The sequence below is a fragment of the Lithobates pipiens genome, unplaced genomic scaffold, assembly GCF_037356315.1.
Source record: "Lithobates pipiens isolate NorthernLeopardFrog02 unplaced genomic scaffold, aLitPip1_a1.2 Scaffold_22, whole genome shotgun sequence".
NCBI lineage: Eukaryota > Metazoa > Chordata > Amphibia > Anura > Ranidae > Lithobates > Lithobates pipiens.
The window spans coordinates 343,833,544-343,859,806 of record NW_027507784.1 but is presented as its reverse complement, the minus strand read 5'-3'; the positions used below and the strand labels follow the sequence as shown (position 1 = coordinate 343,859,806).

The 26,263-nt window shown below is 47.9% G+C and overlaps 1 protein-coding gene across 1 annotated transcript in view; it reads left to right on the top strand.

Annotated features, from left to right (window-relative positions):
• LOC143925105 (uncharacterized) overlaps window positions 1–17,668 on the top strand; it is a 171,612-nt gene extending 153,944 nt beyond the window's left edge. The window contains exon 7 of the mRNA XM_077449718.1: window positions 14,254–17,668. Coding sequence (XP_077305844.1) covers window positions 14,254–15,058 — 805 coding nt within the window. The 3' untranslated portion in view covers window positions 15,059–17,668. The remainder of the gene's footprint in view (window positions 1–14,253) is intronic.
• Window positions 17,669–26,263: the final 8,595 nt, after the last annotated feature.

Sequence of the window (26,263 nt, the reverse complement as noted above, 5' to 3'; positions counted from 1 at the left end):
AGTTTTTTTAACCCCATGATGACAGGTGATACAAAAAAAAAAAAAAAAAAAGCATGCTGCTGCTACTAAACATCTTAGGCCCGGTTCACACCTATGCGTTTTTGGTGCTTTTAGCAAAAACGCACTGCAGTTCATTTACCATGGTTTCCTATGGGACACGTTCATATCTAGTCTTTTTTTCAGCCGCTGTGTATTTGGAAATGGTCAAGGACTTTTTCAATGCAAAAAGGTGTTTTTTTTTTTTTTAGGTTCAATAGACTTCAATAGAGAAGCTGCAGAAAAGCATGTCGTTCGTTTTTTGCCGCCATTTGCGTTTTTTTTATCTGCCCAACGACAAATTGTCCAAAAAAAAAAGCAAAAAAGATGCAAATCGCAGCAAAAGTCACGTGTGCAAAAATGCACAGAAAAAAAAGCACGGCAGAAACGGATCAAAAGCAAACGGCATAGGTGCAGGCCATACACTTACCGATTTTCGGACGAAAAAAAAAAATCTTTGGACATTCGCTGAATGAAAGAACGTCGTTTAAAAATTTCACTTGCTTTTAATACAGTGTTAAAATGAATGTGATTGTTGAAACGAAAACCACTGTCTGAAAATTCCTTTCACCACGAAGTTTTCTATTCTGCTACTTTGAATTTTCCTGTCACTGTGGTAGAAAACGAATGTCCATTTGACCCCCACTAACGATTAGAAAGTCGAACGAACATTCTTAACCACTTGAGACCCGCGCTATAGCCGAATGACGGCTACAGCGCGGATCTCCTTTTCCGGGACTACGTCTATTGACATTGTCCTGTGCACGAGCGGCCTGCGCGCCCCCTGAGGGGCGCGCGGCGCGCTCTGTGATCGGCGAGTTTATGAGACTCGCCTGATCACCGATCCGAGCAAGCGGTCGATCCCGACCCCTTATCACGTGATCAGCTGTCAGCCAATGTCAGCTGATCATGTGATACAACGGAGCCGTTAATCGGCTATTATTCCTCCTCGCGCTGACAGCGCGAGGAGAAAAAAAAAAGAGACGATCACCGGCGGCCGTGATTGGGACATCAGTCCCGATCACGGCCAGCCCTGCTAGTGCCCACCTGCCCCCTGCCAGTGCCCACCTGCCCCCTGCTTTGCCACATGAATAAAAAATGTGTCCCCCCCTGTCAGTGCCACCCAGCACTGCCCACAGTGTCACCCAGCAGTGCCCACAGTGCCACTCAGCAGTGCCACCCAGCAGTGCCCACAATCTGCCTCAACATAGGTGCTGCACCCCAGTGCCACATATCTGTGCCCAGCAGTGCCGCCCATCAGTGCCCAGCAGTGCCGCCCATCAGTGCCCAGCAGTGCCACCTATCAGAGCCACCTATCAGTGCCACCTATCAGTGCCCATCAGTCCCATCTATCAGTGGTACCTATCAGTGCCCCTTAGTGCCACTCATCCGTGCCACCCATCTGTGCCACCCATCCCTGCCATCTTATCTGTTCCCATCTTTGCCCATCAGTGCCGCCTTATCTGTGCCCATCGGTGCCGTCTTATGTGTGCCTATTAGTGCCGCCTTAACTATGCCTATCAGTGCCCACCAGTGCAGCCTATCAGTGCCCACCAATGCAGCCTATCAGTGCCGCCTCATCAGCGCACTTCAATGAAGGAGAAAAATTACCTGTTTGCAAAATTTTATAACAAACTATTAAACATGATTTTTATTTTTATTTATTTTTTTGCATCTTTTTTTGTTTGTTTAGCAAAAAATAAAACTCCCAGCTGTAAATAAATACCACCAAAAGAAAGCTCTATTTGTGGGTAAAAAATGATAAAAATTTCATTTGGGTACAGTGTTGTATGCCCGCATAATTGTCATTCAAAGTGCATCAGCGCTGAAAGCTGAAAATTGGTCTGGGCAGGAGGGGGGTTTAAGTGCCCAGTAAGCAAGTGGTTAAAATAATTTTTTTTTTTTGAAGGAAGACGTTTTTGTATGGCCAGCATAAGTGACAGCAGGCGCAGGGAGTTTTGCCTATGAAAAAGGGAGTCTGTCATACATAATATTATTATTCAGGATTTATGTAGCACCAACAGTTTACACAGCGCTTTACAATATAAAAAGGGAGACAATACAGTTATATTACAATAAAATACAAGAGGATTAAGAGATCATATATATTTTTTTTACATATTTTTTCATCTTTTATTTTTTAATTAGCTTAATCATTTTCAGTTATTATGTATAGCGCTGCACTTTCTGAATTGATATATCCTGCTCAGAAGAGCTTACAATCTAATAGGGTGGGGCAGGTGGTACCAGGGGCGGATCCAGAGTCTAATCTCGGGAGGGGCACTGCTATAAAATATGTTTTTTGGGGGGCAATTTATATGGGAAATGGCTGGTATTGGCGCTTCAATCATTACGGCACCATGGTTGTTATGGTGTCAGGATGATTGAAGCGCATTATTTCTATTAATACATTGTAATATAAAATTAAATGGTTCAACTCACCATAATGCAGAATCAGTGGGAGCCCTGAGGATGTCACTTGCCATGTCGCCTGCCACCAAATGTGGATTGTCACTTGTCACCAAATGCGGATTGTTACTTGCCACGTCACCTGCCACACATTGCGGATTGTCACTTGCCACGTAGCCTGCCACACATTGCAGATTGCCACTTGCCATGTCACCTGCCACACATTGCGGATTGTCACTTGCCACGTCGCCTGCCACCAGATGCGGATTGCCACGTAGCCTGCCACACATTGCGGATTGCCACTTGCCACGTCACCTGCCACACATTGCGGATTGTCACTTGCCACGTCGCCTGCCACCAGATGCGGATTGCCACGTAGCCTGCCACACATTGCGGATTGCCACTTGCCACGTCACCTGCCACACATTGCGGATTGTCACTTGCCAAGTTGCCTGACCCACATTGCGGATTGCCACTTGCCACGTCACCTGCCACACATTGGGGATTGTCACTTGCCACGTCACCTGCCACACATTGCGGATTGTGACTTGCCACGTCACCTGCCACACATTGCGGATTGTCACTTGCCACGTCGCCTGCCACCAGATGCGGATTGCCACGTAGCCTGCCACACATTGCGGATTGCCACTTGCCACGTCACCTGCCACACATTGCGGATTGTCACTTGCCAAGTTGCCTGACCCACATTGCGGATTGCCACGTCACCTGCCACACATTGGGGATTGTCACTTGCCACGTCACCTGCCACACATTGCGGATTGTCACTTGCCACGTTGCCTGCCACACATTGCGGATTGCCACTTGCCACGTCACCTGCCACACATTGCGGATTGTCACTTGCCACGTTGCCTGCCACACATTGCGGATTGCCACTTGCCACGTCACCTGCCACACATTGCGGATTGTCACTTGCCACGTTGCCTGCAACATATTGCGGATTGCCACGTAGCCTGCCACACATTGTGGATTGTCACTTGCCACGTCAACTGCCACACATTACGGATTGTCACTTGCCACGTCACCTGCCACACATTGCGGATTGCCACTTGCCACGTAGTCTGCCACACATTGCGGATTGCCACTTGCCATGTAGCCTGCCACACATTGCGGATTGTCACCTACTGGTGGTCTTTTGTTGGGTCCCAGAGTGAACATAGGCAGCAGAGAGATGATGCAATCTCTCTGCTGCACACAGCTTCCTACACAGTGAGGGCGGAACTGGAGGGACGCAGGGCAGTGAGAGATGATGTCATCTCCCTGCTCCCCTGCCTGCTGGCTTCCTGATTGGCCAGCAGCCCTCCTAAGCTGCCCAGCTGCCCCCCCCTCACCCGTCCACTCAGCGCGGGTACCCGCGGAACCCGCGGAACCGGCCACGATTGGACCCGCGGAACCGGCCGCGATTGGACCCGCGGAACTGGCCGCGATTGGACCCGCGGAACCGGCCCGCGGGTACCCGCGGAACCGGCCGCGATTGGAGCCGCGGAACCGGCCGCGGGTACCCGCGGAACCGGCCGCGATTGGAGCCGCGGAACCGGCCGCGGGTACCCGCGGAACCGGCCGCGATTGGACCCGCGGAACCGGCCGTTCTGTCATCAGCTGGCGGTATTCTCGGAGGGGGCAATTGACCCGTTGCCCCCCCCCTGGATCCGCCCCTGGGTGGTACAAAAGGTAGTAGTTGTGGGGAATTTGCTGATGGAAGTGGTAAAAGATTAGTTGGAGACGTGATAGGATTTCCTGAAGAGATGAGTTTTCAGGGATCGCCTGAAGGTAGCAAGAGTAGGAGTTAGCCGGAGAGGTTGAGGTAGCGAGTTCCAGAGGATGGGAGAGGCTCTGGAGAAATCCTGGAGACAAGCACGGGAGGAGGAGACGAGGGAGCTTGAGAGGAGGAGGTCTTGAGAGGAGCGGAGAGGACGATTTGAGTGATATTTGGAGACAAGATTGGTGATGTGTCTCGGGGCAGAGTTGTGAATGGTTTTGTATGTTGTGGTTAGTTAGTATTTTGAATTTAATTTGCTGGGTGATTGGAAGTCAGTTTAGGAATTGGAGGAGAGGGTCGGCAGACACTGAATGGAGGTCAGTGTAGGGATTGGAGGAGAGGGTCGGCAGACACTGAATGGAGGTCAGTGTAGGGATTGGAGGAGAGGGTTGGCAGACACTGAATGGAGGTCAGTGTAGGAATTGGAGGAGAGGGTTGGCAGACACTGAATGGAGGTCAGTGTAGGGATTGGAGGAGAGGGTTGGCAGACACTGAATGGAGGTCAGTGTAGGGATTGGAGGAGAGGGTTGGCAGACACTGAATGGAGGTCAGTGTAGGGATTGGAGGAGAGGGTCGGCAGACACTGAATGGAGGTCAGTGTAGGGATTGGGAGGAGAGGGTCAGCAGACAATGAATGGAGGTCAGTGTAGGGATTGGAGAAGAGGGTTGGCAGACACTGAATGGAGGTCAGTGTAGGGATTGGAGGAGAGGGTTGGCAGACACTGAATGGAGGTCAGTGTAGGGATTGGAGAAGAGGGTCGGCAGACACTGAATGGAGGTCAGTGTAGGGATTGGAGGAGAGGGTTGGCAGACACTGAATGGAGGTCAGTGTAGGGATTGGAGGAGAGGGTTGGCAGACACTGAATGGAGGTCAGTGTAGGGATTGGAGAAGAGGGTTGGCAGACACTGAATGGAGGTCAGTGTAGGAATTGGAGGAGAGGGTCAGCAGACACTGAATGGAGGTCAGTGTAGGGATTGGAGAAGAGGGTTGGCAGACACTGAATGGAGGTCAGTGTAGGGATTGGAGGAGAGGGTTGGCAGACACTGAATGGAGGTCAGTGTAGGGATTGGGAGGAGAGGGTCAGCAGACAATGAATGGAGGTCAGTGTAGGGATTGGAGAAGAGGGTTGGCAGACACTGAATGGAGGTCAGTGTAGGGATTGGAGGAGAGGGTTGGCAGACACTGAATGGAGGTCAGTGTAGGGATTGGGAGGAGAGGGTCAGCAGACACTGAATGGAGGTCAGTGTAGGGATTGGAGAAGAGGGTTGGCAGACACTGAATGGAGGTCAGTGTAGGAATTGGAGGAGAGGGTCGGCAGACACTGAATGGAGGTCAGTGTAGGGATTGGAGAAGAGGGTTGGCAGACACTGAATGGAGGTCAGTGTAGGAATTGGAGGAGAGGGTCAGCAGACACTGAATGGAGGTCAGTGTAGGAATTGGAGGAGAGGGTCGGCAGACACTGAATGGAGGTCAGTGTAGGGATTGGAGAAGAGGGTTGGCAGACACTGAATGGAGGTCAGTGTAGGGATTGGAGGAGAGGGTTGGCAGACACTGAATGGAGGTCAGTGTAGGGATTGGAGGAGAGGGTTGGCAGACACTGAATGGAGGTCAGTGTAGGGATTGGAGGAGAGGGTCAGCAGACACTGAATGGAGGTCAGTGTAGGGATTGGAGAAGAGGGTTGGCAGACACTGAATGGAGGTCAGTGTAGGAATTGGAGGAGAGGGTCGGCAGACACTGAATGGAGGTCAGTGTAGGAATTGGAGGAGAGGGTCGGTAGACACTGAATGGAGGTCAGTGTAGGGATTGGAGAAGAGGGTTGGCAGACACTGAATGGAGGTCAGTGTAGGAATTGGAGGAGAGGGTCGGCAGACACTGAATGGAGGTCAGTGTAGGGATTGGAGGAGAGGGTCAGCAGACACTGAATGGAGGTCAGTGTAGGGATTGGAGAAGAGGGTTGGCAGACACTGAATGGAGGTCAGTGTAGGGATTGGAGGAGAGGGTCGGCAGACACTGAATGGAGGTCAGTGTAGGGATTGGAGGAGAGGGTTGGCAGACACTGAATGGAGGTCAGTGTAGGGATTGGAGGAGAGGGTCGGCAGACACTGAATGGAGGTCAGTGTAGGGATTGGAGGAGAGGGTTGGCAGACACTGAATGGAGGTCAGTGTAGGGATTGGAGGAGAGGGTTGGCAGACACTGAATGGAGGTCAGTGTAGGGATTGGGAGGAGAGGGTCAGCAGACACTGAATGGAGGTCAGTGTAGGGATTGGAGAAGAGGGTTGGCAGACACTGAATGGAGGTCAGTGTAGGGATTGGAGGAGAGGGTTGGCAGACACTGAATGGAGGTCAGTGTAGGGATTGGGAGGAGAGGGTCAGCAGACACTGAATGGAGGTCAGTGTAGGGATTGGAGAAGAGGGTTGGCAGACACTGAATGGAGGTCAGTGTAGGGATTGGAGGAGAGGGTTGGCAGACACTGAATGGAGGTCAGTGTAGGGATTGGAGGAGAGGGTTGGCAGACACTGAATGGAGGTCAGTGTAGGGATTGGAGGAGAGGGTCGGCAGACACTGAATGGAGGTCAGTGTAGGGATTGGAGGAGAGGGTTGGCAGACACTGAATGGAGGTCAGTGTAGGGATTGGAGGAGAGGGTTGGCAGACACTGAATGGAGGTCAGTGTAGGGATTGGGAGGAGAGGGTCAGCAGACACTGAATGGAGGTCAGTGTAGGGATTGGAGAAGAGGGTTGGCAGACACTGAATGGAGGTCAGTGTAGGGATTGGAGGAGAGGGTTGGCAGACACTGAATGGAGGTCAGTGTAGGGATTGGAGGAGAGGGTTGGCAGACACTGAATGGAGGTCAGTGTAGGGATTGGAGGAGAGGGTCGGCAGACACTGAATGGAGGTCAGTGTAGGGATTGGAGGAGAGGGTTGGCAGACACTGAATGGAGGTCAGTGTAGGGATTGGAGGAGAGGGTTGGCAGACACTGAATGGAGGTCAGTGTAGGGATTGGGAGGAGAGGGTCAGCAGACACTGAATGGAGGTCAGTGTAGGGATTGGAGAAGAGGGTTGGCAGACACTGAATGGAGGTCAGTGTAGGGATTGGAGGAGAGGGTTGGCAGACACTGAATGGAGGTCAGTGTAGGGATTGGAGGAGAGGGTTGGCAGACACTGAATGGAGGTCAGTGTAGGGATTGGAGGAGAGGGTCGGCAGACACTGAATGGAGGTCAGTGTAGGGATTGGAGGAGAGGGTTGGCAGACACTGAATGGAGGTCAGTGTAGGGATTGGAGGAGAGGGTTGGCAGACACTGAATGGAGGTCAGTGTAGGGATTGGGAGGAGAGGGTCAGCAGACACTGAATGGAGGTCAGTGTAGGGATTGGAGAAGAGGGTTGGCAGACACTGAATGGAGGTCAGTGTAGGGATTGGAGGAGAGGGTTGGCAGACACTGAGCAGTTGGTAAGGTGGATAAGTCTGGCAGCAGCATTCATGATAGACTGAAGAGGGGAGGAGCCTATGGAGAGGCCGGCCAATGAGAAGGAAGTTGCAATAGTCAAGGCGAGAGATAACAAGGGAGTGAATGAGGAACTTGGTGGTTTCATTTGTTAAAAAGGGGTGAATTTTAGAGATGTTACGGAGGGGAAGTCTACAAACATTTGGCAATGATTGGATTTGAGGCTGAAAGGACAAGTCAGAGTCTAGGGTTACAGCGAGTACCCTGGCGTGAGGGGAGGGACTTGATAGTCGCATTGTTGATTATGAAGGAAAAGTCATGGAGGGGGGCACGGGGGGGGGGAGAATTTTAATAGCTCCATTTTAGAGAGATTTTGTTTAAAGCGGAGGTCCACCCTAAAGTGGACCTTCCACTCATTGGAACCCTCCCCCCCTCCGGCGCCACAATTGGCACCTTTCAGGGGGGAGGGGGGTGCAGATACCTGTACAGTACAGGTATCTGCACCCACTTCCGGGATAGCGCCCTGCGGAAAGGGGCGTAGATTACGCCCCTTTCCGAAAGTCCCCCGCTGCCTGCTGGGAAACACACGGATCCCAGAGGCAGCGGGTCCATCCTTATTGCGCAGCGCGACTCGCGCATGCGCAGTAGGGAACCGGGAAATGAAGCCGAAAGGCTCCATTTCCTGATTCCCATACCCAAGATGGCGGCGGCAGCAACCGAGAGACAATCGAGAGATCGGCTTCGGGTGCCGACATCGCGGGCGCGCTGGGCGGGTAAGTGTCACTATTTTAAAAGTCAGCAGCTGCAGTATTTGTAGCTGCTGGCTTTTAAAAAAAAAAAAAAACGCGGAGTCCCGGCGGACTCCCGCTTTAAGGAATTGGTGTGACATCCATGCTGATATGTCAGTCAGTTATTTTCACTGAGGTAGGAGCTAAGATGGTTGTAGATTAAGTGTTCTAGAAGTTTAGAGGCGAATGGGAGCAATGAGATGGGTCTTAAGTTGTTCAGGTTGGTGGGGTCCAGTGTGGGCTTTTTAAGTATGGGAGTGATCTACTCAGGGCTGGTGCAAGATTTTTGACACCCTAGGCAAAACCAAATTTTGCTGCCCCCCTGACTCCACCCCCTTTGCCCTGCCCATGTATACCCCACCTTTTTAATGAAGCACCCATCAAATTCAGCCTCACCAGCGCCCATCAAATGCAGCCTACCAGCACCCATCAAATGCAGCCTCACCAGCGCCCATCAAATGCAGCCTACCAGTGCCCATCAAATGCAGCCTACCAGCGCCCATCAAATGCAGCCTACCAGTGCCCATCAAATGCAGCCTACCAGTGCCCATCAAATGCAGCCTCACTAGCACCCATCAAATGCAGCCTACCAGTGCCCATCAAATGCAGCCTCACCAGCAACCATCAAATGCAGCCTACCAGTGCCCATCAAATGCAGCCTACCAGTGCCCATCAATGAATGTTTCCTTGCTTCCATCCGAACAGGAGTCAGGACACAGACACAGTCCTCCACTGCTGCTGCGCCTCTGGCACTATGTGCGAACGGAGTGGCAGCTGCTGATGCTGAGACTTAGTTGCTTGCTGCAAAGAGAAGAGAGTAGGAACACCAGTGGCCGGGTGCCCTAGGCAGCAGTGCGCCCTAGGCGGCTGCCTAGTTTGCCTAGTGGTAGCACCGGCCCTGGATCTGCTCATGTTTTAGAGGGGAGGGGAAGGTGCCTCTAGAGAGGGAGAGATTGAAGATGTGAATGAGGGAGCATAGGATAGAAGAAGAGGGTGACCATAGTAGTTGTGAGGGAAGAGGATCCAGGGGACAATTGGTTAGGTGGGCATCTGAGAAAAGTTTTGCAACCTCTTCAGTAGTAGCCAGTTCAAAAGAAGAGAGTGTTGATTGTGCTGTTAGGCCAGGTATGTTGGGTGGGGAAGATGTACGCACAGCGGAGGTGTCCTCACGAATTGCATCAATCTTGTCTTTGAAGTGATTGGCAATCTCTTGGGCAGTAAGTCAGTTAGTCGGTAGAGGGGGGTGGGGGACGAAGCAGAGAGTTAAAGGTTGAGAAGAGCCGACGGGGACTGGATGACAAAGTATTAATAAGAGAGACAAAGTGGGCTTGTTCAGCAGAATGGAGGCAGGAATTGTATTTTAGAAGGGCAGATTTATAGAGGGTGAAGTCTTGCAGGCTTTTGGTTTTACGCCACACTCGTTCAAGAGCGCGGCAATGTCTCTTGACATTTTCTAGTGTTGTCAGTTTGCCAGGGTTGTAAACAAAAAAAACAGTGACAATTTTGAAAAAAAAAAAACAATATTTTTTTGCTATAATAAATATCCCCCAATAAAATATATAAAACTAATTTCTTCATCAGTTTAGGCCAATATCTATTCTTCTACATATTTGATAAGCGTATATTGATTGGTTTGGGAAAACGTTCGCGTCTACAAAATAGGGGATAAATTGATGTCATTTTTATTATTATTATTACTTTTTACTAGTAATGGCGGCGATCTGCGATTTTTATCGGGACTGTGACATTGTAGCAGACAGATCGGACACTTTTGACACTTTTAGTGCTATAAAAATGCACTGATTACTGTGTAAATGTCACTGGCAGGGAAGGGGTTAACACTAGGGGGGGGGGGGGTGATCAAGGTGTTAAATGTATTTCCTGGGAGGTGTTTCTAACTGTGGGGGGAGGGGACTGACTGGAGGAGGAGAGCGATCTCTCTCTCACTCTCCTCCCCTGTCAGATTGGAGATCTGTCTGTTTACATTGGCCAAGCTGTATTGCCTAAGAGCCGGTTCACACAGCGGGCGATGCGAGGCAAGGCGACGCGACTCGCCTCGCTCTCGCAAGTCGCCCCCGTTCTGTACAATGGAACCGTTCTGAGAGGAGCGACTCGAGTCGCTCCGACTCAGAAAAAAGGTTCCTGTACTACTTTTGGGCGACCTCGGGGCGACTTGCATTGACTTCTATACAGAAGTCATCTGCAAGTTGCCGCTGAGGTTGCGGCAGGTCGCGGCGAGGCAAGTCGGAGTCGCCTCGCCTCGCCTGCAGTGTGAACCGGCCCTAACTGCAGCAGAGAAAAGGCAGGTCAGCAGGACTGTATGGACAGAAACACAGGTACAACAGCTGCTATATATCTATAGTATATTTCATCTGTTTATTTAGCTGTTTGTCTGGAGTTTGGCTCTAAGAAAGGCTCGTATGTGACATTTCACATTTACGTATAGGCCGGTGTTGTGTCGAATACTGTCCCCCGTCGGATAGTGTCCGCTCTGTACTACGGAGGACAAGGAGATGCCAAAGGCCTCCGAAGATGAACAGCACCAGCGCACTGAGTCCAGGTTCAAGCCCCACCATCCAAGTGGACATAGAGTCGGAATAAAAAATTGCCAAGCGTAGCGAGGCCGAGCCCGAAGCGTGGCGAGCGAAGCGATCTCGCGAGGGGGCCGTCTAAGTGCTACCGTATATCCGCTTGGATGGTGGGGCTTGATCCTGTTCATCTTCGGAGACTTTCAAAGTCTCCTTGTCCTCCGTACTGCACAAGCGCTGCGCCTGCGCAGTACGGGGCGGACACTATCCGATGGGGGGGACTGTTTTTGGCACAATGGCAGCGGTGGGAAAATGGGCGTATCTGTACGCCCCCTTTAATTGGTGGGCTAGCGGGTGCCGAATCTCAAAAAAGCACTCTGGTCAGGAAGGGGGTAAAATCATCCAGGGCTGAAGCGGTTAAGTAAAAAATACATTGTAAATAAATATTTTTAGTGGTAAACATGAGTGAAAAATAATCCTAATGCCGCGTACACACGATCGAATTGTCCGGCGTACTTAGTCCGGCAAATGATCCGGCGAATAGTCCGGCGGACTTTCTACCGAACGGACTTGGCCACACACGGACACACAGAAAGTCCGGCGTTTGCTAGCGCGATGACGTACAGCACGTACGACGGGACTAGAAAAAGGAAGTTCAATAGCCAGTAGCCAATTGCTTCCTTTTTCATACTTGCTTCTGAGCATGCGTCATTCTTAGTCCGCCGGACTAGCATATTGATGAACGTATTGTCCGCTGAAACCCAAGTCTGGCGGAAAGATTGGACTGCAAAAATACTTTCTAAGTCCGCCAGACTTTACGCTGAGAAAGTCCGCTGAAGCCCACACACAATCGAATTGTCCGGTGAAATGCATTTTGGCGGACTAAGTACGCCAGACAATTCGATCGTGTGTATGCGGCATTATACTCAGCAGGGGCAGGCAGATTTCAGCAAGCAGTGCAATGGGGGTAAAAAAAACAAAAATGTGGATTTGTCTCCACCTCTTGGCCATTAGTGGTACTGCAGAAGAGGTTTTTCCTAAGCAACGTTTGCAAGTGCTTCCTATATACAAAAATATAACACAAATGCATACTTAATACAGTTTTTTCTCAATGTTTTTATTTCTAGTTTTAAAGATTTAAGACATACAGGTCCACACATACATCCAAACATCTGCATCAATTATTATAGAGTACATAAATTAGGAGTTAGCAATCCCTGACAGCCATACCAGGGGTGGCATCCAATGCCCTTTCTTCTGGGATGTGATGCCCCATTTCTGCATTATGTGTAGTGGTCACACAGAACTGTTCCAGCTCTGCCCAGTCTCTCCCTACAGCAATAGATCACTGCTATAGTAACCTATTACAGGCTGGCTGCATGCAAATGGGAGGTCTATATCTGGTTTCCACTGACCATATCCAGCCCCCCCCCATGAAAAGTGTGTAAAATCCATGTAAAAAAATAAACTAATGTATATCACACAAGTGAGCACAATATCATTAACATTAACATTAACATTTTTAGCGATTACAAACCTTTAACAAATTAGCTGCCATGGTCATTTATTGCCCTCACCAACCCCAGTTAATCTTATGTTAATATTCTGCTAACAATTTCAGCTTTATTAATCCACTATGTTACACAAAAGTGATGCGATATTTTAATCAGCAGACTTTGTTGATTATAATTTGCAGTAAATATATGGGTGTGCACAAATTATGCAATTTGCAGTGCACTTCAATTTACAAAAAAATATTCTTTTGTGCTGAGGTTTATGTGTGTCTGTATTTGTGCCACTGTAATTAAGAAGTATTTTGTGAGTACCGGGACTGTGGCATACAGTATGTGTGTGGTGTATAATCAAGTAGGCTCACCCAAATTCAGCGTAATTTAGGCCATACCACTTTTCACAGCAGCAATTATAGTGTGCCGCAGTACCACATTTCTGTTACGTGTCTCTCCTTCTCAATTTCTAAAGTTGGGAGGTATGGTGGTGTCTAGATGGTTGTGTTTTTTTTTTTGGATGCTCCTATAATCTACAAATATGCAAATAACGGGAAGAGGCCAAGGCAAGACATTCAATACCCAAAAATCAAGGCAAATGTTATAGAAAATGAAAGTAATGGTTGCAATTGAACTAAACAAGATGCTGCAGTAGTTAGCATACTGGTTGAATAAGATCTAAACAAACTTAGGAGAGAACTCTGACTCAGTCTGGAGAAACTCAGCCTTTGATTCAGTCTGGAGGAGCCCAGCCTCTGATTCAGTCTGGAGGAGCCCAGCCTCTGATTCAGTCTGGAGGAGCCCAGCCTCTGATTCAGTCTGGAGGAGCCCCGCCTCTGATTCAGTCTGGAGGAGCCCAGCCTCTGATTCAGTCTGGAGGAGCCCCGTCTCTGATTCAGTCTGGAGGAGCCCAGCCTCTGATTCAGTCTGGAGGAGCCCCACCTCTGATTTAGCCTGGGGGAGCAAAGCCTCTCACACAGTCTGGAGGAGCCCAGCTTCTGATTCAGACTAGAGTAGCCCAGGCTCTGATTCAGTCCTGCGGAGCCCCGTCTCTGATTCAGTCTGGAAAAGTCCAGCCTCTGATTCAGTCTGGACGAGCCCCGTCTCTGATTCAGTCTGGACGAGCCCCGTCTCTGATTCAGTCTGGACGAGCCCCGTCTCTGATTCAGTCTGGACGAGCCCCGTCTCTGATTCAGTCGGGACGAGCCCCGTCTCTGATTCAGTCTGGAAAAGTCCAGCCTCTGATTCAGTCTGGACGAGCCCCGTCTCTGATTCAGTCGGGACGAGCCCCGTCTCTGATTCAGTCTGGACGAGCCCCGTCTCTGATTCAGTCGGGACGAGCCCCGTCTCTGATTCAGTCGGGACGAGCCCCGTCTCTGATTCAGTCGGGACGAGCCCCGTCTCTGATTCTTATTCACTCTGGAGGTGTCCAGCCTCTGACTCTGGAGAAGCTCAGATTTTTCAATACCCCAAAATCAAGGCAAGTATCTTAGAAAATGTAAGTAAGGGTTGCAATGGATCTGACTTATATGCTACAGTAGTTAGAATACTGGTTGAAAGAGATCCAAACAAACTGGCCCCAGAGTGTGCATGGTTGGGACATTTGATTATTAGCTTCTTCAGGGACATCGATTAATGTTAATGGTCCTGTATGCTGCATGCATGTTAGTACTCACAAATACGGGACATAAATATGTAATATAGCCTTGTTTATAAAAAGTTTGTTGCAGTGATAATTACCTTTTGCATTATTTCTTCTAGGATATTCCTAGACGTGTCTCAGAATGACAACACCGCTCTTCGTCGCATGAACTTGCGCTCATTCCTAATGGCTCCACTGCAAAGGGTCACCAAGTACCCCCTCCTTCTGAGCCGGATCCTAAAAAGTACCACAGAGTTCCACCCGGACCACGGCAGCCTGTGGGAGGCCAAAAGCCGAATCGAATCGCACTTAGAACACATCAATATGAAAACCAAACAGGAGGGCAACACGTGGACCCTGCGTTCCTTCCGGAGGGAGAGCAGGAAGAACCGAGAGGTGACCAACATCGAGATGAGGGAGATGGCCATCAAGCTGGTCGGTTGGCCCAGAGAGGAGACCCGCTTTATAAAGGAGGGACCTTTACAGTTGGCACAGCCGACGGATGGGCAGTGGGTCAAGAAAGGTTGCAAATCTCTGAAGTTCCAGAACGTGCACACACTGCTGATGGTCAATGCGAAGAGGACCTCTGACTCCGGGTTGGAGGGTACCTCTTTGGAGAAAACTGTGAAAGACGCTGTTTTGGTTCTTATAAAGGACAAAAGTAATGGGAAGTTTGCAGTCCTCAGGGACCCCCTGAGGTTGGGACAATGTGTGGCGTCCATCGAGCCAGACTGTGAGGAAATATTTGAACTCTTGGAGATCAGGAAAGAAGGTTATGTGTTTCGGGACAGTGACAGCTCCCGAACGCAACACTGGTTCCGGCAGATTAAAAGCTTCTCCCAGGAACTTGGGTCATGGCAAAGACGCCGCAACGCTCTCCCAAATATAATGATAAGCACAGTGCAAAACAGATCCTCAAACTGACATTGGGGTGGTGCTTCTATCCCACCCATCTGCACACGTGTAGACAACACTGGACCATGTCTGTCTTGGGTCAAATAAGGGGTTGTTATTTAAGCACAGGTTCTATATAAGCAGATCTCAGCTGTTAACATTCCAGAACATTCAGGTTATCCGTCCTCTTCTCAGCCAATCCTAAAACAATGTGTTATTATGTTAAACTAATCTGACAACTGGGCTCCTCCAGCTAGATTCAAAGGCTGGGCTCCTCCAGACTGATTTAAAAGCTGGGCTCCTCCACACTAAAACAGAGGCTTGGCTCCTCCACACTAAAACAGAGGCTTGGCTCCTCCACACTAAAACAGAGGCTTGGCTTCTCCACACTAAAACAGAGGCTTGGCTCCTCCACGCTAAAACAGAGGCTTGGCTCCTCCATGCTAAAACAGAGGCTTGGCTCCTCCACGCTAAAACAGAGGCTTGGCTCCTCCACACTAAAACAGAGGCTTGGCTTCTCCACACTAAAACAGAGGCTTGGCTCCTCCACACTAAAACAGAGGCTTGGCTTCTCCACACTAAAACAGAGGCTTGGCTTCTCCACACTAAAACAGAGGCTTGGCTCCTCCACGCTAAAACAGAGGCTTGGCTCCTCCATGCTAAAACAGAGGCTGGGCTCCTTTAGACTGAATCAGAGGCTGAGCTTCTCTAGACCTAATTGGAGGCTGGGCTCTTCCAGACTGAGTCAGATGCTGAGCTCTTTCAGACTGAATCAGAGGCTGAGTTCCTCATAACTAAATCAGAGGCTGAGCTCCTCCAGACTGAATCAGATGCTGAGCTCTTCCAGACTGAATGAGAAACTGGGCTTCTCCAGACAGAATGATTCAGTCTGGAAGAGCTCAGTCTCTCATTCTGTCTGGAGAAGCTCAGCATCTGATTCAGTCTGGAAGAGCTCAGTCTCTCAGAGGCTGGGCTCCCCCAGAATGAATCTGAGGATGCCTTCCGTCAAACTGAATCAGAGGCTGGGCTCCTCCAGACTGAATCAGAGGCTGGGCTCCTCCAGACTGAATCAGAGGCTGGGCTCCCCCAGAATGAATCTGAGGATGCCTTCCTTCAGACTGAATCAGAGGCTGGGCTCCTCCAGACTGAATCAGACGCTGGGCTCCTCCAGACTGAATCAGAGGCTGGGCTCCTCCAGACTGAATCAGAGGCTGGGCTCCTCCAGACTGAATCAGAGGCTGGGCTCCTCCAGACTGAATCAGAGGCTGGGCTCCTCCAGTCTGAATCATAGGCTGGGCTCCTTCAGACTGAATCAGAGGCTGGGCTCCTCCAGACTGAATCAGAGGCTGGGCTCCTCCAGACTGAATCAGAGGCTGGGCTCCTCCAGTCTGAATCAGAGGCTGGGCTCCTTCAGACTGAATCAGAGGCTGGGCTCCTCCAGACTGAATCAGAGGCCGGGCTCCTCCAGACTGAATCAGACGCTGGGCTCCTCCAGACTGAATCAGAGGCTGGGCTCCTCCAGACTGAATCAGAGGCTGGGCTCCTCCAGACTGAATCAGAGGCTGGGCTCCTCCAGACTGAATCAGAGGCTGGGCTCCTCCAGTCTGAATCAGAGGCTGGGCTCCTCCAGACTGAATCAGAGGCTGGGCTCCTTCAGACTGAATCAGAGGCTGGGCTCCTCCAGACTGAATCAGAGGCTGGGCTCCTCCAGACTGAATCAGAGGCTGGGCTCCTCCAGACTGAATCAGAGGCTGGGCTCCTCCAGACTGAACCAGAGGCCGGGCTCCTGCAGACTGTACCAGAGGCTGGGCTTCTCCAGACTGAACCAGAGGCCGGGCTCCTCCAGACTGAACCAGAGGCCCGGGCTCCTCCAGACTGAACCAGAGGCTGGGCTCCTAAAGTCAAAATGTGATTATTCCCTTAGAGCAGCAGCATCTACAACAAATGGCTCCCCGTGGTATAAGCTACACACGTAGCTTGCAGTAGTGAATAAATCTGACCTCCGGCCTCCCCTTCAGTCTTCCACAGTTGTACCGGCTCCTCTACTGTACTGAAATGGCTTACTCTGGTTTCACTGCACACTGTGAGTGTCTCACAATGTGCATTAGAAGCTGCAGTAAGTCAGAGCTCACCTCATTTCGTGGCTGGAGGACCTCCAGCATCATTTGAAACTTTCCTCTCTAGCTTGCCTGTCCCTGGGCCGCCTTTCAGTGTTGGAGGCTCAGCATCACATGTGGGCATTACCTACCTGCACTTAACATGACTAAGCTATTAAATTGACCCATGTAGATTACAGTTTGCTGAGGAGAGGACGGAGAACCTGTTTGGTTTCTGAGTATAAAGAGTCATTTCAGTGTTTCCTGATGCCGGACCAAACCTGAGCCGAGGACTCCGGCACGACACAAGGGAGGCGCAGAGTCACATTTTTCAGTCACTGGGTGCTGGAAACATGAGGCCACCCACAGGCACATAATGGGGGTCAGTGGAAACCTGAAGGTTCAGGTCGTTTCCAATGAAGCGATCCAGACCAACGCTGCCAGAAAAATCTCCAGAGCTGTCATTTGTTTTCTGTTGGTATTTTCAAACTTAAAGTTCAACTGCCGGCTGATATAAAAGCTACAAATGAATACAGCTCTGCAATCATGAATATATCATGGCATTTCTTTTTTAATTCCAGCATGCTTTTATTACAGGACTGGGGGGGTCAGGCAATCTAATGTGATTGATGCAAATGTGTTGACATCAATACGTTGATAGATGGCTAGAACAGAGGGATGACCTCATCACTCTCCTGCTGCTCTTTCATTTTTCAATCAGCAGGCTAAGGGTGGAGAGAGTAAAATAAAACAGGAGAGGGCGCCACCTTCTAAGTGCAGACTGCATATTAAAATAAAGATTAAAAAAACAAATGTGTGACGCAGAAGGACAGAGTCAGCATATTTCCAATTCCATAACGGGGACCCTCATTGGAGCGGCCATGGTATCCAGAGATCTACCTTCTCCAGTGCTTTCCCACTGACTTTTAGCCTTACTTGTATCATTCCCGCCCCTCACCCGCCAGTCCTATCTTACACCTTCAGGCTCAATATTGCGCCATAGTTTATATTTATTCATGAGGGTGGAGAGAGACCAACAATGTATTCCCCAAGTGTCATCCGTCTAGCTGGGTTGTGTGATGGAGTTCTGCTCTAATTGTATAAAATACACATGCACTTTTGTAGTACACGGAAGCATTGTTATCTGGCACTGCCATATTCCTAGTTTGCCATCGTACTATTATTACTATAGAGCAGGGGCCCTTTGCTTGCTTTTATCCGGCCCTTGAGGCATTATTCCTGCCATGGACACCAACAATAGGGGAAAATCCCTGCCACTGACACCAACAATAGGACACTTCTCTTCCCACTGAAACAAACAATAGGACATCTATCCTCCAATTGACACCAACAATGGGACATATTTCCTCCCGCTAACACCAACAATGGGACATATTTCCTCCCGCTGACACCAACAATGGGACAGGACATACTTCCTCCCACTGACACCAACAAGGGGACATTTTACCTTCCATTGACTCCAACAATGGGACACATTTCCTCCCACTGACACCAACAATGCGACGTATTTCCTCCCTCTGACACCAACAATGAGACATATTTCCTTCCACTGACACCAACAATGAGACATATTTCCTTCCACTGACCCCAACAATGGGAAATGTTTCCTCCTTTTGACCCCAACAATGGGACATATTTCCTCCCACTGACACCAACAATGTCACATATTTCCTTCCACTGACACCAACAATGAGACATATTTCCTTCCACTGACACCAACAATTGGGACATATTTCCTTTCACTGACCCCAACAATGGGACATTTTTCCTCCTTTTGACCCCAACAATGGGACATATTTCCTCCCACTGACACCAACAATGTCACATATTTCCTTCCACTGACACCAACAATGAGACATATTTCCTTCCACTGACACCAACAATTGGGACATATTTCCTTTCACTGACCCCAACAATGGGACATTTTTCCTCCTTTTGACCCCAATAATGGGACATATTTCCTTCCACTGACACCAACGATTGGGCACGATTCCTTCCACTGACACCAAAGACATTGTAACATTGTTTACTCTCACTGGGCATAGTTTAGCTCCCCTAAAGTCTGAATGACGGTAACCTGGCCCTTTGCTTAGAAAGTCTGGAGACTCCTGCTATGGAGGGTCAATTGTATTATATGCAATTGATTGTTGGTATGAAAAATCTGTACTATCATGAAGTCTGGTGAGTGATGTCTTTGGGCGGCCTTAACACCTTATTCTAAAAGTTCGGCTAAAGTAGAAGTGGCATTTCAGTGGATTTTCCATCATATTTTCCTTAATTATGGAGTAACAAGGATTAAAGTAATGTCCACCTTTGATACTATGTTTTAGGCTACTCCCATATTTAAGGTGCAACCTGAAACATTGTTGCATTCTCCAGCCTCCCACCCACTTACCTGAATTTTTGCTCCGGGTTTTTGTTATTTGAATTCAGCGCAGCTTTGGGTGGCTCCACCCACACAGCCACATCATCCATTCATGGGGATCTGCGCATGGAAAGACTACAAGACCCATCTGCCTCCAGCAGGGAGCAAACTGCACTTTAAGCAACATCACCGCACTTGTTGTCCATTGTTTCCTTCCTCCAGCCTCATAAAGCCGGCCATACACTAGTAGAATTTCAAACAAAAAGTTTGTATGAAAATTCTAATTTAATACATTCAATGACTTGACAAATGTTGATTAAAAGTATTTCAAAATTGCATTTGCTTTTAACCAGGGCTGCCAAAAATGCAATACAGCTGGCCCTCCTGTACTGGGCCCGGGCCCCATCAGTTCAAAAGGGGGGTACCTACCGAGCAGGAGGGCTGACTGTACTGTCTTATTACAGATCCCGATCCTCTTCTGCCTCCCTCTGCAGCACTGCAGTGGGATTGGTTATAGCACATGCACCCCTTCCTTCTGCTGCCTGGGCCCCCCCTGTTTGTCCCTTTCTCCTGCAGTGCTGCCGGCTTCCCTCCTCTCCTACCGGCAGCTGCTGCGGGGACATGGGGGATGTTTCAAGATGGAAAGCAAGGGAAGAGGCCAGTAAATATGGCCCCCTTCCTCTTCTGAATGAATACAGTAAGCGATCGGTACCAATCACTCCTGTGTCCATTCACCGCTGAAGCGTAGTAAACTGTGTTCACTATGCTTCAGTTTGTGAATGAGAGCAGAAAACCTCAGAGCATCTCTGATTCATTTATCTGTGCAGCTGAGGCTGTAGAGAAAGGGTATAATAAATGTCCTCATTCAATTTCAACCGGGGGGGGGGCCTGTCAGGTAGGCTGTATGGGGCTCCTTGATTTCTAACAGCAGCCCCTGCTTTTAACCACTTCAGCCCCAGAAAGATTTGCTCCCTTAAAGCGGGAGTCCACCGGGACTCCGCGTTTTTTTTTTTTTTAAAAAGCCAGCAGCTACAAATACTGCAGCTGCTGACTTTTAAAATAGTGACACTTACCTGTCCAGCGCGCCCGCGATGTCGGCACCCGAAGCCGATCTCTAGGTCGCGGTCGTGCGAAGCTGTACTCAAAATTTATGTCCTTTTTTTTCCACAAATAGAGCTTTCTTTTGATGGTATTTGATCACCTCCGCTGGTTTTATTTTTTGCACTGTAAACAAAAAAAGTGCGACAATTTTGAAAAAAATTGTTTTTTACTTTTTGGTATAATACATATCCCCCCAAAAAAAAAGGTAAAAAAATAAATTTCTTTATAAATTTAGGCCAATATGTATTCTTCTACATATTTTTGGTAAAAAAAAAAAAAAAACAACAAAAAGCAATAAGTGTATATTGATTGGTTTGCGCATAAGTTATCGCGTCTACAAACTACGGGAAAGATTTATGGATTTTTTTCAAATTTTTTTTTTACTGGTAATGGCAGCGATCTGTGATTTTTAGCGGGACTGCGACATTGCAGGGGATGGATCTGACCCCAAATTACACTTTTTGGGGACCAGTGACATTATTACAGTGATCAGTGTTTAAAAAAAAAAGGCACTGATCAATGTATAAATGACACTGGCAGGAAAAGGGGTTAACACTAGGGGGCGATCATAGGTTAACTGTGTTCCCTGGGTGTGTTCTAACTGTAGGAGGGATGGGCTTAACATGACAGAGATTGCTGGGAAAAGTACATCTCGGTCATGTAATCTGGCAGAACAGGGAATCGCCTTTTGTTTAAAAATGCAGATCCCCCCTCTCCCCCCCCCCCCCCCCCCCCCACCACCTCATGTTTCTAGCCGCAGCCATAGTGAGTAAGGTACAATGATTCCTGTAGCATTTACTTCCTGGGAATCATCTGCCTTTACTTCAGGCATGCAGACAGGAGGGTGTGCTTAGCCCCTCCTCCTCTTCCTGATGAAAGAAACAAAAATGCCCATGAAGACTCCTGTGATGTATGACATCATTTTGGTCTAGGCCAGAAACCAGGAAGCTAAAAAAAAAAAAAAAAAATTTTAGAACAAGTAAATATAAACATACCTTCCTATCTATTTACTAATGCTAGCAGCATAAGAATTAAAAAAAATAGTTAATGTTGGAAGAGTTTGGTTCCCCTTTATTAAAATAGAACTATGGGCAAAACTTTTTTTTTTCATTTCGGATAGAATAGGGTCATATTTTTTTTTTTACCATCTCTGTCCCATTGCAGAGTCTTCACTTCCTGTCCCATGGCCAAACAGGAAGTGAGAGGAAATCCCTGCAAATTAAAGGAATTTTTTTTAGGGACCCCCTCCCCTCAGCTCACCAGAACTAGTGTCCCCATTGGAAGATTTCCCATCTCTGTGGGAAAAATTCCCCCAGAGGGTTTGTTTTTTTTAGCAGCAAGGTAAATAGATTGAGAAAAATGCATTCTTTATTGAAAAAAATGGCATACAAAATTCTCATGGTGGTTAAAATAGGAGCTCTAGTGGGAAGTATAACCATTCCAAGCACAAAAGGCGCAAACACAAAGTTATACAAAATATTACATAACAGAATGTCTAGTGTATAACAATTCTTGACGCGTTTCGACCCATGCAGGTGGGGGTCTTCCTCAGGTTTGCTGCAGAGAAATTGCATTTAGCATATCAAATTTTAAAAGTATAATATATAAATAATTGTATACAAAGTGTGGATATCTCACATAATTACCAATGTATTTGAAAGGTTTCCCATCTATTACTTTTCTGGGGACAACCCAAAAATTGGGGTTTTATATTTACTTTCACTTTCCATATTAATGGTAAACAGGACAAACAGAGCTGGTGAATCTCCTTAATTGGGGGGGAGGGGGGGGGGGTGGCACAGGCTCCAGTAAAAACTGACAGGGGCTCTAATCCCTCTTCACTGTCCAAAGCTAAAAAAAAAAAAAAGTTTTGCCTTTAGTTATATTAAGGTGGCCTATGATTATAAATGAACAGATGCCACCATCTTTTCGTTTAAACACAAGATTAACCACTTGCCGGCCCCTGCCGACTAATATACATCGGCACAATGGCAGCGGTGGGCAAACGGGCGTACATGTACGACCCCTTTAATTGGCGGCGCTAGCGGGTGCGCGCATGCCCGCCGCATACAGCGTGACCGTGTCCGTGGGACCGGCGGACTCAATGTCTGCCGGTCTCCCGGCGATCGTGTCACAGAGCCGCGGAACGGGGAGATGACTATGTAAGCAAGGCATTTCCCCATTCTGCCTAATGACATGACAGAGATCACCGCTCCCTGTCATCGGGAGCAGTGATCGCTGTCATGTGAGTGGAAGCCCACCCCCCCCTCCCCCCATCACTCCCTAGGACACACTTAACCTCTTGATTGCCCCCTAGTGTTTAACCCCTTCCCTGCCAGTGTCATTTACACAGTAATCAGTACATTTCTATAGCACTGATCGCTGTATAAATGAAAATGGTCCAAAAATAGTGTCAAAGGTGTCCGATGTGTCCGCCATAATGTTGCAGTCATGATAAAAATTGCAGCTCGCCGCCATTACTAATATAAAAAAAAAAATAATAATAAAAATGCCATAAAACTACCTCCTATTTTGTAGCTCTAACTTTTGCACAAACCAATCAATATACGCCTATTGTGATTTTTTTTTTAACAAAAATATGTAGAAGAATACGTATCGGCCTAAACTGAGGAAAAAACGTTTTTTTTTATATTTTTGTGGACAAAAAGTAAAAAATGTTGATTTTTTTTCCCAAAATTGTCGCTCCTTTTTTGTTTATAGCGCAAAAAAATAAAACCCGTAGAGGTGATCAAATACCACCAAAAGAAAGCTTTATTTGTGTGGGGAAAAAAGGATGTCAATTTTGTTTGGGTGCCACGTCGCACGACCGCGCAACGGTCAGTTAAAGCGACGCAGTGCCGAATCGCAACAAGTGCTCTGGTCAGGAAGGGGGTAAAATCTTCCCGGGGCTGAAACGAGTTGTAGGCTGCCGCAGATGTACATGCTCACCAGACTCAATCAAGAGATTTATTTATATATAGTTACAATTTTTTTTTTTTTTTTTTTTTATTAATTGGAAAAATTGTTCACAGAAAGCAAGATCACAACAATGCTTCCGGGGTAGAGGGAGTGCAAGAGGGCGATGGTGTGGTAATTCAATTATCTTGAGATATAAAAATGGACATATGAAATGATAGAAGAAAACATCTCTTCTCCCTGTAATCAGGAGCTATGATCAGTGATGTGTCCCAGCTAACCCATCCCCCCTACAGTTAGAATCACTCCCCAGGACACACTTAACCCCTACAGCGCCACCTAGTGTTAACCCCTTCACTGCCAGTCACATTTACACAGTAATCAATGCAATTTTAATCGCACTGATCGCTGTATAAATGTGAATGGTCCTGAAATTGCACCACAATTGTCCGACGTGTCCGCCATAATGTTGCAGTCATGATAAAAATTGCTGACTGCCGCTATTACTAATAAAAAATAAAAAATAATAAAATTTTTAAGGGACGATTGTCAAGAGAAACTTTCATACAAGCGATGATTCCGAGGGGTTTCCTCTGACCGTCGTCTTATGTCTTTGGGTGGCCTTTCTGGTGGGTTTCCAACCAATGTTTTTGTAGTTACTTAAAAAAAAAAATGAAAACTTCCTCCAAATGTTTCTTTGCCTTTTTCTGCCAGAAAATGAAAACTGCCATAAAAAAAATAAAAAAAAATAATAATAACAGGAGCATTACCCATGTGGAGGATTAATATGGCAGAAAGAAAACTCGAGAAGAAGAACCTCCCACCATCTGCAAACATTCCAATGGTAAAAACTTCCAGGAAGATCACATCTCCAAGCGTAATTTACACAAGTTTTATTGAGTATCAGAAGTCTGTGATTACGCAAACCCTCAATGTAAAGATCCTCTCCATGGCTGGTCATTGCATTACAGATTCCCCCACATCGGGGTCCGAGCTCTGCTACTGCTGAACTACAAGTCCCAGGAGTCTGGGCAGGGCCCTCTGTTAGAAATAGGAACGGTCACAGGTTTGCCTACCTCACTTTTACTGCTTTACACCACAGCTGGTAAGTCCCCTCTTCAGACCTGAAACCAGCGCACTATTCCATGGCCACCCGGCGCTCCCAGACGCTCTTCTCGCTGGTTAGTATTATCCTTATTATGTAAATGCGAAACTGAAGACTCAGCGCTGGAATCACACTGAATAAAAGATACGCAACAATTGCATTGCGCAGGATTGTCTTTTTTATTGGAGCGCGAATGAATGAGTGAGAAAATGAATGCATGAGAGAGTGGGTGAATGAGAAAGTGAGAGTGGGTGAATGAGAAAGTGAGTAGGTTAGTGAATGAGGGAGTGGGGGTGGGTGAATAAGGGAGTGAATGAATGGGGGAGTAAATACGAAGGAGTAAATGAGTTGGTGAGGGCGAGACTGAATGAATAAATGAGCTAGTGGTTTGGGTGAATGAGAGATTGGGTGGGTGAGCATGTGAGTGGGTGAATGAGAGAGTGGGTGAATGAGTGAGAAAATGAATGCATGAGAGAGTGGGTTAATAAGTGAGAGAGTAAGTGAATGAATGAGAGTGAGTAGGTTAGTGAATGAATGAGAGTGAGTAGGTTAGTGAATGAGGGCGTGAGTGGGTGGGTGAATAAGGGAGTGAATGAATGGGGGAGTAAATACGAAGGAGTAGATTAGTTGGTGAGGGCGAGACTGAATGAATAAATGAGCTAGTGGTTTGGGTGAATGAGAGATTTGGTGGGTGAGCATGTGAGTGGGTGAATGAGTGAGAAAATGAATGCATGAAAGGGTGGGTGAATAAGTGAGAGAGTGAGTAGGTTAGTGAATGAGTGGGTGGGTAATTAAGGGAGTGAATGAATGGGGGAGTAAATACGAAGGAGTAAATTAGTTGGTGAGGGCGAGACTGAATGAATAAATGAGCTAGTGGTTTGGGCGAATGAGAGGTTGGGTGGGGGAGCATGTGAGTGGGTGAATGAGAGAGTGGGTGAATGAGTGAGAAAATGAATGCACGAGAGAGTGGGTTAATAAGTGAGAGAGTGAATGAATGAGAGTGAGTAGGTTAGTAAATGAGGAAGTGAGTGTGAGTGGGTGGGTGAATAAGGGAGTGAATGAATGGGGGAGTAAATACGAAGGAGTAAATTAGTTGGTGAGGGCGAGACTGAATGAATAAATGAGCTAGTGGTTTGGGTGAATGAGAGATTTGGTGGGTGAGCATGTGAGTGTGTGAATGAGTGAGAAAATGAATGCATGAAAGGGTGGGTGAATAAGTGAGAGAGGGAGTAGGTTAGTGAATGAGTGGGTGGGTAATTAAGGGAGTGAATGAATGGGGGCGTAAATACGAAGGAGTAAATGAGTTTGTGAGGGCGAGACTGAATGAATAAATGAGCTGGAGGTTTGGGTGAATGAGAGATTGGGTCTGTGAATGAGTGAGAAAATGAATGCATGAGAGAGTGGGTGAATAAGTGAGAGAGTGAGTAGGTTAGTGAATGAGGGAGTGGGTGATTAGGTGAATTAGGGAGTGGGTGTGGATGGGCGAATAAAGGAGTGAATGAATGAGAGTGGGTGAATGAGTGAGAAAATGAATGCATGAGAGAGTGGGTGAATAAGTGAGTGAATGAACGAGAGGGTAGGTTAGTGAGTAGAGCTTTCTTTTGGTGGTATTTAATCACCACTGGGGTTTT